Consider the following 12,463-nt stretch of genomic DNA (forward strand, 5'->3'; position numbering starts at 1 on the left):
TGCTCAAATGACTAAGGTCATATCTAAAAGCATACACCTCATTCTGTGATTAATCTGGGACAGTTAATTATCTTTCGGAATTATTAGTATCCTGTAGTAATCAGGATACTTAATACCCTGAAGAGGAGGATGCGAAAGACTCTTCTCATATGGGAGTGTTGCAAAAGAATGTTTTTGTTTCAGCTGTCTCAGGTTTAAATACATTGTCCTCCAGTTGCTGTTTCGATCATTCCCCTTAAGTACCTTGATTAACAGTGCCAAAGTGTGCACACTGCAGTAATTGTGTGCTATTGTTATTTAAAGACTAAATCTAAGCCTGGCTGTAACTATAGCAACATGATCAGTTTACAGATTAGACCTCTCTAAAGAAGCTTGAAAAATAATTTGCTGTTAAATTCTAATACGGACTATCATCTCATACATTTTTTTGTTCTTTACTTTTTATAGAGAATTCCCGTAGTACTTGCTGTCTCAGCAACTTTTACATGGAAAAGTGTACAGAACCTGGTTTATGTTCCTGTGTACAAACTCTGGTTCAATACATATATTTTTACTACAACAAATTGCTAACCTACAGAGCACCAAAAAGCAGAATAGAAATAATAAGAAATAATAACAAGGAAAGTTTTTACTTGCATTGAGAAACACAAGTAATGCCAGGGTAGATGGCCAAAGAGGGGATGAAGACAGAACATGGTCTGGTTACTTGTCTGTATACATATACCTAGCTCAAATGATCAAGTAGACAAGTTATCAGGAATCAAAGATCTTAAATTCAAATACTGGTACCATTTGGATTTACCTATTTGAAGTTTCAAACTCAATGTTAGTGTGAACCAAGCCTCGCAGCAACTGTGCGTGAAGGTGTTAAGGATCACAATGCCCCGACAAACTGAAGCACGGTCAGGTTGCAGGAACTTCCAAACATTCAACATCCAGAGAAACTAATAAAAACATCGTCCTTGTTTCTTTGGGATATTGAATCTAATTCCTTGCATACAAAGCTGGTAGATGAGGAGTCTACTCTGTTATTGAAGTATGTATGTGTATTAATGGACATGGGCTGTAGATACTGAAAACAAGGCTATAATTGCCTCAATCTTTTCTGTTTCCTGGGTAATGGAATGATGGATGTAATGTAGGACATTGTTACTCAATAATGCAAACAGTCTTTGAATTTAATAAGCTTTAAGTCAGATCCTATGGTAAGAGATGATAGTTTTCTTACAGACAGTTGTCTACCATGGTTGTAACAGAAAAATAATTTTGGTCTGTTTTTGCAAGGAAAATAAGCTTAAGGGATTGTGCTATCTGCCAATTTCCTCTCCCCCAAATCATTTTTCAAGTTAGTCATCTTCAGCCAAATTTGATGTATAGATATAAACCTTAAACCACCCTAAATGTCGTTAAAATCAATAGCTAGGTAGAAGAGAAAGAGGTACTTCAGTGCCTCTATTAGGAGTAGGGTTCATAACCCAATGTTTGTCTGTTCCATGATGTGGGGTTCAACTGGCCGGCACACACAGTTGGAGCTCCAGAGCAGCTGCACTACTACAGGGGAGGGAGCTGAGGAAGTGGAAAGTATTTGCAGAAGTGGGTGTATGGGAGTGATCTGGGAGTGCTGAGGAGGAGGGGAGGGAGGGGATGTGGAACAGAAAATCGGAACCGGAAACAAAACTTTATTACTTTTGCTATTGTGGAATGACTTGTTAATTATGTCAGAAGGAGTACAGTACTGGACCAGGACAGTAGCAATTCTAGGGCTTGTGGAAACCTGTACTTGCATACTAGATTCGAAGACTTTTTATATTAGTAAGCCTACAGCCAGACTGTCCTTTCAGTGCTTATGACCTTAGTTCCTAGTTACAGTTTAAAATGCTTGGCTTATGTGCAAGGTGTGAGGAACACAAATTCCCCTCATATCTATATGTTGAAAGGGACAATATTGCCAGCATTCTTTTCCAGGACTGTTTGTTCCAAGTCACAATTTAAGGGACACAATGTCTGCAGATTTTCTGTCTGTGCACTGAAATGCCACCAGGAAGCACAGGTTCCTGTCTGCTTCCTTGTCCTGGGGAAGCCCTCAAACTTCAAATGATGGAAGGGTCTGAGAAGAAAAGAGAAAACTTGCTCTGACCTTTGCTTACTCCAGGCTGCTAGGAGTGGTATCTCTGGAAGCCTGGCTTTATTTTTGCTTCAATTACAAATGGAAATTATTTTGGCACATATTTATGATTATGCATATTTTTACAGGGCATTCAAAAGGTCCCACCTAGATCAGATACCATGGTGGCGTAGGAGTTTATTCTTGCACCCATGCTATGATGCAGTACTCAAATTGGCTTTAAACTAGCTAGCTTATGTCCACTGTAGACATGGACTGCTGCACCTTTAGAGTCACTCTCAGATCCATTTCTATTTCACTTGCCCTCTATTGGAAACCTGGACCTTAATGGCTAGTTGCCAAGCACCTACATCTCCCAGTGATTTCAGGGTACTTCCTTTCTTTGGATCGAATCTTACATCAGCGCCCTGGAAAAAGAGCACCTGCTGGGGTTATATGGCTTTTTGCTTGTTCACTTTTAATAAGCTTGATTAAGTTATTGCGCAGCCGCTTTGAAAGCAACAAGGCAGTTTGTGCACAGTTGTGAACACGACATGCTCACTTCTCAGTTCCAGCTGTTGTGTATCTTACCAAACTCGCAAATGAAGTCAAATTCCTGGCTGCAATTTTCAGTCACACCCCACTGATACTTGGCATTCTTCAGGATGTACCCACATGTGGATGAGAAGGGAGATGGCTGATCCTTGTACCAGTTACTGTAGCTTATATTTGAAGTATCCAGCCAAATCATTGACCCTGTGAACAAAGTAATTGTGTCCCGAATGTTTATTTTCCACAGTAATACAATTACAGAGTCAGAGCCTGCAGAGCAGGACTGTAGCCCTGCGCCTACTGAAGCAGAGGTGGTATAGTCTGTGTAGGGATCTTCGATTACATTTTATATTTAGCCTAATACAATCATTGAAAGAAACACCACCACTTCTGCCTGTGCTTCTAGCCTCAAGATTCTACCATTTCCTTTGCACCAGATCTTGCAGAACTTCCTAGTGTGATGAATTGTCTCAGCTTGCTCTTCCACAGGAGACCTAACCCAGCACATTTTTTTCACTAGGCCAGCAAGCTGATATAATTCACCATATGTTCACACAACCACAAGATCCAATGAAAAGGGTGACAACATGCAACTGGGAAGTGAAGGAGGCAATTAAAACATCTTAATATAAATCTGAAGTTACAGCAGCAAAAGACAGTGGCTTTTCAGCAGATGTCTACAGAGGGACTAAATGCATTTGTTACCATGTTAAGTAAGCATCATGGGCTGATACAGTTTTAAAGAAGACATGATATCAAAACCACCTACCGTCAGTAGTTTCATTCAGTGAGATCAGTCCTATCCACCATTCCTGATCCTCAGCAATATGTTTTTGCAAGAACTCTTGAGTTTCCTCATTTTCAATAAAGACAAGGTGCCCTCCTCCTCTCTCACACCAGCTCTGCGCACTTGTGAAGGTACGCTGGAGTCTAACAAACTCATAGCACGAATGGTTGAAAGCTAGCTGGTACTTTGAGCAAGGTATTCCTTCATCAACCGTTGCTTCCTCCACAGCCGAACATAAAACCAGCGAAATGAGAACTGCAATTGCAAGCCACATTCTCAGCTTAGGGCCCTGTGTGGCACTTGTCTTGCTTATCACATCACCACTCTTTTTGCTGCCTTCTTCAAAAGCTTGAGAAGTCATCCTTGTCATGTCATCAGCATTTCTTCTTCCTCTTTGGTGCTTGCAACAGCAGCAAGAGAACATGGAACAGATTACTTCTAATATATAATGGTGATTGCGTCTGAGGACACACAAAACACGTGTTGATGCTAAGTCACTGCAGTGGCCATTGTGAGGCCTATTGTATAAATGTCTCATTCTATGTGAAGTCAGTTTGAAGAGAAGACATTAAAGTATTGCTTTTCTCATGAGCAGAGAAGATAAAGTTGATATATGCTGCCATTGGACACGTGGGAAAGTGAGATAAAGCTCCTACGTCAAAGGCATCATTGTGTGAACATTAAAGCAGGAGGCCTTTACAAAAACAACAAAGAGATACAATAGTAAGAACAAGAGGAGAATGAGGAAATGAGAAAGACAAGGAGTTATGAGATGGGAAAACACATGGTGTTCCTCTAGATAGATTTGATTGATTTGGATTGCTTTATTTTTAATAATTATTATTTGACGTGCATCTTTTGTATGCTGATTGTTTGAGCTGCTTCTTTCAGATGCTAATGCAATGTCTATAATTATTGTAGCATATTCATCCTGCCCACCTGTTTACACATCTGCAGGTTAATCTCAGCTGTCCCAAGTAAGCTTCATTTTGAAGTATTATGTCTGTTTAGAGCTCCACATCCCAAGTGAAATGCTCTGATCATCCTTAAAAGCTAAGCTGCTTAACTATTTAGAGCTACAATGTTTATACCTGATAGGTGGTAGAAGAGAAGGCCAGAAGTTGAAACAGTGATTTAGAAAAGATGAAAGTATTGCCTTAATCATCAGAACTACTTGGGAGCCCTATACGCACAGTCCAAAGGCTGCTGATGGACTTTGGGAAGCCAGCCCAGCAACATTTAGGAGCTGAAATCCCTAAGTGCATCTGAACTTCCTTACAAAAAATATCCATCAGGTTTACAAGGCCACTGGATTAGCAGAAATACAGTACAAATAAGGATCTTTGACTATTGCGATCCTCCTGTCCTTGGCATTAACCCCATTGAATTTGATGCAATTATTATTAATTTATACCACCATAACCTGACACTGAAAGAACATGCCCTTATATTTAGACAGGGATCAGTGAGCCAGGTACTGCGTCACAGAGATGCAGGAAGCGGTGACGTGTGGTTGAATTCCTGCGTTGAAAAAATGCCACCTGCATTGCACTATTGAGCTGAAGGTAATGCACAGATCTCATGGTATGCCAGTCTAGCTCTAACTCTAAAGCTTTCTTGCAAAGTAAAGTATGTGTACTGCATCCAGTAAGCATTTAAGTGTGATCTTCAGTCCCAAGACCTTTCTGGACCTCCAGTTCATAGTCACCTTGCTCAGCTGGATAAAGCAGGACTATGATCAGGGTTTTCAAGATAAAGTTCATGGGAAACTGCTTAATGGGTAGGACAATTGTAGGGGAGGAGAGGAAAGGAAAAGAAAATGCACTGTGATGGAGAGATAGACACTATGCTGGATGTCTCCATTCCCACCGCCCTTGAAAATCAAGACTTAACTCAGCTATGGAACCCTTGGAGCAGATCCCACATTAATTTCTGACTGATTAATAGGGAGGACTTACGGATCAGCTGAGATGTGAACATTCAGACTGGGTTTCCCAGCTCTGGAGAAGGCCAATCCATATTCTAATTAGCTGATGGATCTGGCCCAGTCAGTGCCCAGACACCCGTCCCCTTCCTGGAAGAGACCATATAACTAGGAGTATCAGCAGGTTATGTTGGGGATGTCTGCAAATTAGGAGTCCCTTTTGGGCTGCATACAAAACTTCATAGGCTTCAGTTTGGGAACACGAAACCCAACTGTTTTATATTCAAGCTATTGCAAAAGTCAGAGCTGAGGGCAGCTGCTGTTCAGTTAGTTGGCCACTGTATATTTTCATGACATTTCCTTCAGAATCCTTGCTTCTTCTTGGGCTGTGCTAACTTGCCAGGCTTCGCAGAAGCTGGCAGCCAGCCCTCCCATTTTGTCCTTTTCGGTATGAGAAACACAGCCTGTTACTGAAAACATAGGTGTGACGAAGGAGACTGTACTTAAATGTATCTGGCTTAGTAATGCAGATTATGCATTTCCAGTAGGTGCCATTGACTCGCATTTCTGATGAATGGATTCTGTAGCATCGTCCAGTTCTCTCTCTGCAACTGGCAATTTGACTTCATGAACATACTGCTAAAAATGCCAGAGCTGGAGGTGCCACAGGCTGTCCTCTCTGAATCTCCTCCAAAGCCATTGGAATTAATGGAAGTCTTGTCTCTGGCTTTGATGGATTTTGAAACAAGCCCTAAAAAAGAACAAATAATGTTTGGAAATGTCTACAAATAAAGCCAAGCTCTCCAAGCGAGCCTACTGTTGGCAATTTCTACAGAAGTGTGAATTTTTTTCCTAATCTACGGTTGCTATAAGTAACTCTTCAGCTGCCTGCAGCAGATGGGGAATGGAAGAAAGACAGTTTCGCTCTTTTGCAGTTTGTTGACTTCATGTATTTTAGTGCCAGCAAAGCAGTCTGTCAGTTTATTCTGTTTACCACAGGGAAGAGAAAAGCATTTACAGAAAAGAAAATACTGCTTTAAAAGCATCAAAATTAGCAACTAGGGTCCTCAGGAAGAGAGAATATTCCTGAAAGCCCTTTTCAGTCCTAAGTGAAAAATAGCTTGATTTCAAAATAAACAATGCTCCTTTAATTTACCATTTTGTAGGAAACATGCCTTTTGCATTCTTCCTCAACAGGAAGACATTTTTTGAAAATAGTTTTCTTATGCCAGAAGTCTGCATGGAAGCTTCACAGTATAATGCTTTTTTGGTTTTGGTTTTGGTTTAGTTTGGGTTTTTTTTTGCTATTTGCCTTTGTATAGCTTGCTGAATTTAAATAATATTTACAGGTATTGTAAAGCCACTCCAGTAACTTCAGGGAAGTGTCAAGCATAATGTCAGCTATATGGATTTTGGATACATCAGAACCATTCATTGCTGGGTTTTGTTTGCCTTTTGCATAGTTCTGAAGAACTGAAGCAGACTCACAAAAGAAAAGTCCATATATAAGCATTGTGTTTAAGGAACTATGAGCCCTTTGCATATAGCCAAGACTTGTTAATCCTTGTTCAGTTGTAACTGTCTGCCCGAAAGGCTGATGTAGCAACCGCCCTGACAGCACGTGTTTTGTACCAGTGACTTAAACTAAAACATATTCACCAGCTAAAATAAGGCTTGCAAAGCAATTGTGTTTTGCAAGCTTTGACTAGAAATTAGTGACAAAGCTTTCTCAATATTTTCACACCCTCACTCCAAGCTGCGATAAAGCTATGAATAACTCCTTTGTTTGTGAACTCTCTTGCGTCTGTTGGAATGAGTCTTTCACTTTTCTCAGAAATGTTTTAGGGGGCCCTGCAGGTCTCTTACAGAGTCCTAACTTGCCCTTAGGGGTTACACCAGATGGAGGCCATCAAGAGAAACTTTCTTCAGAAAAGCATTGTGTTACATAAAACATCACAAAAGACAATGACGAATGATTTATTCCTGGTTTTCAAATGGATCCTTCAAGGTTTATTAATTTTTTTGTTGTTGTTGGAAGTGGAAGCTGTTGAGGTGAAAGAAATCTGAAGCATATTTTGTTTACAATGCTGAAGAAGTTAATAGGTGTTAAAAAATATAACGGTAGCCTACACTGAGATTCTGTAAGGGAACCTTCTAGGTGGTGTTCACCACTCCTAAAATTGAACCCCTTTAAACCAGCTCAGTTTTGGTAGCCAAATCTGAACGTACTCATAATCACTAATTCAAGCCTGAATTCTTGTTCAATGTCATCAGTAGCTCTATAGTTCAGGGCACCCTGAATCCAGCTGCAAACTTCTCCATGACCAACTGCTGCTATTAGGAGAACGCGGCTCATTCATAAGACTTTTCTATTTCTGAACTTTGATGTTCCAGACCTGAGAAAAATCGGTTCCGGAGTTTCACTGGGCTATTGGAGAGCTGGGTGCACAGACAAGGAGGAGAGGTATGGTACCACCACTGACTCCAGGGTGGTCCTAGTGCAGATTACAGCTGCATCATGACAGCCTAAGAGCATCGTGTGATTCAAAAGGGCATTGCAGCACAGTAGAATAGCTTGACAATCCTTAATAGAGGCCAGAAAGTGCTAGATTTGAGGAGTTAAGGAAGTGAAGACTGCCAATGGGAAGGAATAAATCACACCCCTGTTCATTTTGGCTGTTGTTCATTTGCCTCAAGGAAGAGCAAGTGAATTTACTCTCTATAGGAGGACGTTACTATCTTTACATTCCTGAATATTACTGAATGTAATGTATAGATTTTATCAGGAATAGAAATATATCTTTGTTCTATGAATTGAATAATCATATAAATGGAAAATTGATTTATATTACTTTGGCTTTGAGGTAGAAAAAAGATTATTTTCAGGTATCATTAACTTGAGACAAGATCGTGAATTATCCATTTTAGTGTGTCACGTACACTTCCGTAGTGTGCAGAAGTGCCTCTTGAAATGATCTGTTTCATTATTACCCAAATAGATAGGAAGTACTGAGTACTGAGCAGACTGTCCAGAAAGGGATGGAGAAAAGCCCCTAGGTACACCTACATCTTCCATCTCTCCAGCTGGCTTTAAAAAAGCCCATCTGCCAATTAGTTTAAGAAGGTGGGTCACAATCATGCCTCCTTTCTTGCTGCTCTCCTGGGCTGCTTGTCCTGATAGTGAGACGCAGTTATTTGCTGACTGAAAAGGGTTTGTTTTTGTTGTTGCTCTACTGTCTAATTTTCCATGTGGCAACACAGTGAACTTACCAGTGAGCCCTGCCAAGTTGCAATTTTGATGTTATCTTGTTTAGAAAAACAGGGAAAATAATTCTTATCTTTACACGGTGCAATAATTAAATTAGACGTTCGTGCCTGGCATGATGGGGTCAGGATACAGATAAGTAGGACTACATTCAGCAGTTGCTGAGTTGGACATAATTTGTTTATAGGATGTGTATGGCTATCTCCTCCTGGCACAAATGTTGCCTGGATAAATCCCTGATAATCTTCTCCTAGGAACTGTCCCTTCAGAAGCATGTAGTATTGCCTTTGGGCTTGGAGCTTGACTTTCCTCACCTGCCGTACAGTTATCGCCTCAATACCTCCCTCTTTCCCAGCTAGTTCCTATGCTTTATTGCCTTCCACAGCAGAACTTCAACTGTTGGGAAGAAGAGGGTAAGTGTGCTCCGTAAGAACACTAATCTAGCTGGGGTTATCGATGGCTAAGGTTAGCCTTGAATTCACATAGAAAGGAGCAGAACTATCTGAAGCATCTGCTGACACCTCATATGTTCTTGTGATCATGACTGACTAAGTGGCACAATTTAGATGTCCCATTGCCTTAGTATCTTAATAAGAGAACTGTCCTAAGGGTTAAAGGTACCCTCTTTGGGTAAAACATTAACTGGTAGATACAAATGGACTGAACTTTTCCTAGCATACCCAGAGAGGCAAAAAAAATTTGCTTGGATCTGAATCTACAGCCATCACAACTCCACTAGTGTCTCTGCAGTTACTCCGGATTTCCATAAGCGTTAGTGAAATACTGAAATCTCACAAAAACTTAAAATCCGATCCAGAAAATTAAAATCTCACAAAAATAGTTATTTTGATCCAAACAACACTGATCAAAACAGTATTTGATCAAAACTGTTTTGATCCAGACAAAACTTGGTCAGAACAATATATGGAAACTATTGTTAGTTAAATTTGAACAAACTACATTAGTAGTTTCTGTTTGCAATTATAGTTGGCAGTGCAAGAGAAGTATTCCTAGATAGTGCTGCTGGTGTTTATTTGAAACAAGATCATGTCAGTAAGACAGTGTTTAACAAAAAGAAGAGCTTATATCTCTGGCACAGTGAGATAGCAATCAGTGTGATTTCAGCAAGAGCGACTCTTAAGTTCCTATCAGTTGTGCTATTGGAGTCTTTATCTGGTAATAATAGATAACAGTTGATAGTCGAAAGTTCTTAGCACAGCTTAAAGTCATATTCAGGTAATTTGACCTTTTTAATGGGCTTTAGTTGGAACTCAAATTTTATAAGAGAAAGGTTGAGATTAAAGTAAATTAAGTACTTATATTTCAATATAGAGATAAGGAATAATATTGGTCTCTCTCTGATGTATAAGGTAATGATTTGCTTCTTGTGTAGGTGAGCCAGAAATACAAAGGTAGACACATGGCAAAGACATTATTGCTATACTAGAAATTTAGTTAACTGGTTCCTCTGCCTTGGGAAATTTTGTTTTGATTGACCACAGAGATCACAGCCTAAATGTCACCCCCAGCCTTGCGTGGCCACAGGGTCCAACCAGACCAATGCTGGGCAGGGTAATGCTTTGCTCCTAAGATGTCTTCATGGCCTTTTTTAAGTGTGGGAGAGAAGCTCAAGGTACTCAGAGACTGGAGGGAAGTGAAAGCTAGAAAGAGCCCAAGAGGAAACAGCTTGTAGCCTTCACCACAATTGTTTAAAGCAGAAAAAAATACAGCGAAGAAAACCTGCCTGTGGTGGGGAGCTGGTAAGTTCAAAAATGTTGTCATGAGGGGTGAGTAGAGAGAGGAAACTGGGGAGAAACACTAGATTTGGTTGGGGGAAGATTTGTATTTAAAGGATTCTGCAACTGAATAGTGTTTGTAAATCAGGTCAAGCACCAGGAGAGGCTATTCAAACCATGGGATGGGATTATTTGCATTAAGGATTATGTTTTCAATATTCCTCACTGGGAAAAGTAAGACAACACGGACTCCTCGAGCTTATAATGTTTTGGTAAACATTGTATATCTGAGTTATAATGTGTCTGGTAAACCCAAGATCAAAGAGCCGCTGGTAGTCTCTCCAGAGAGGGCTGTATTTCCTCCATGTTCTCCAGAACGTGGAGTTCCATAACCTTCTCCATTCTCTCCCATCAAACTGGTGTTTTTACAAAGGGAAAAGAAACATTGTGAAATAACAAAATTAGTAAAGTCACCTAATCCATATCTACTTCTGCTGATAATTACACATTATCATTGTAAATCAATACTTTGATATTTCTCCATTTCAATGTAAAAAGGGGAAAATTACAGTTAGCAAGAAAATTCATCTCTCTATACCTTACTAAACTGCTTATCTGCCATCAGCCTGATGAAAACAACAACCAAAAAAGTGTTTTGCTGGTAAATGAAGTATTTTTCACTGACAAGCAGGAAAAATGGACTTTGCAAGGTCTCCTTATTTAAGTTGTACAAAATATGGGACAAAGCTTCCAGGCACAGACACCTGAAATTAGCTATCAAAATACATTTAGGCGGATTTCAAAAGTTGTTGGATATCTGCAGCTCCTTGTTCTTCCATTCAAACAACTTTTAACAAGGTTTCCAATTATCTCGTCTTGGCTGAACCTTAAACTACATGAACAGTCATGGTGGAGAAGGGCAAAAGTGGTTTAATCTTTTTTATTGCTTGCTTGCTCTGTGGAAATCTTTTTAGTACTGCTACAGATTAGACGGCTCACAGGTCAGATAATTAAAACTGCAGCATTAAGAGCTGTGGCCGTATAAATGGATGAGGATACGCTGAAAAGAACATACTATCTCAGAGCAGAACATGCAGAGAAAATGTCCCCGTGGCTTAGTGGAAATAAAGTTAGATGGCTTTGCTTTTTTGCCAGGTTCTTTTCAGTCTCTCAAATTGCTGAAAAATCCATTACTTGGCTTTGTGTATACAAGTAAGTCTACATCTCAATATGAGCGCACACACACACAGACTCTCTCACATATGCACATATACATGCATATATAGTGTATGTGTATGTTTATGTATATATATCTGCATATGTATATGTATGTGGACTTTTGACACCCTTCATCTCCTACAGCCTTCTGGTTCAATCCCGCTGTTTATTAATACTATTACTTCCAACAAAGCCCACGTATTTTCTTTTTTAATCTAACTTCTTATTTTGTTATCACCTGCTTCTGTAGTGCTTTCCAAACGGAGGCAAAGGCATGCTGTCTTGATCATCTGTCGAAGTGAAGATAAGCCATCAAACAGACAATAGGTTAGGAAGAGAGGAACAATGTATAACAAGTGTGTCAGAGCAGTCTGTAGCACAAATTGTGGTTTAAATAAAATAAATATGTATATTTATAAAAGGTCAGTCAGCCTTAAGAAGTGATGTTGAAACATTTTGGGAACAACGGTGATTTAGCTGAAAAAATCGGATTTTAGGGTAACCTCATATGAAATTGCATAATATATAATTGTGCAAAGAATCTTTTTATCCTTCATGTTCAATGGAGCCTATGATTTGCTCTGCAATCACATGCTTTATATTGAAAGAATTCTTTTCCCAGAGGATTTTAAAATTAACAACATTGAACTCAGTTAAGTACCTTATCTCGAAACAAAAGCGTGAAGTTAACCCCCCCCCCAATTTTAATGATTCCTGCCATACTTTCACAGAGTGGATTCAGATCACGTATGGGAGAATATCTTATAGTGATTATTTGTGAAAAGATGTTGAATTCAAAGATATGCCACTCAGTTGACTCTGAAACAGCTTGTGTATAAAGAAATACAGCACATGACTATTCAGTGATGATATTTTG

At 39.6% G+C, this 12,463-nt stretch overlaps 1 protein-coding gene across 1 annotated transcript in view; it reads right to left on the reverse strand.

Annotated features, from left to right (window-relative positions):
• PKD1L2 (polycystic kidney disease 1-like 2) overlaps positions 1 to 3,804 on the reverse strand; it is a gene marked incomplete at its 3' end in the record, with an annotated part of 29,753 nt that extends 25,949 nt beyond the window's left edge. Inside the window, exons 1-2 of the mRNA XM_009705060.1 lie at positions 3,426 to 3,804; positions 2,696 to 2,860 (exon numbers count right to left, since the gene is read on the reverse strand). Coding sequence (XP_009703362.1) covers positions 2,696 to 2,860; positions 3,426 to 3,804 — 544 coding nt within the window. The remainder of the gene's footprint in view (positions 1 to 2,695; positions 2,861 to 3,425) is intronic.
• Positions 3,805 to 12,463: the final 8,659 nt, after the last annotated feature.

The sequence above is a fragment of the Cariama cristata genome, unplaced genomic scaffold, assembly GCF_000690535.1.
Source record: "Cariama cristata isolate BGI_N322 unplaced genomic scaffold, ASM69053v1 scaffold43417, whole genome shotgun sequence".
Lineage (NCBI taxonomy): Eukaryota > Metazoa > Chordata > Aves > Cariamiformes > Cariamidae > Cariama > Cariama cristata.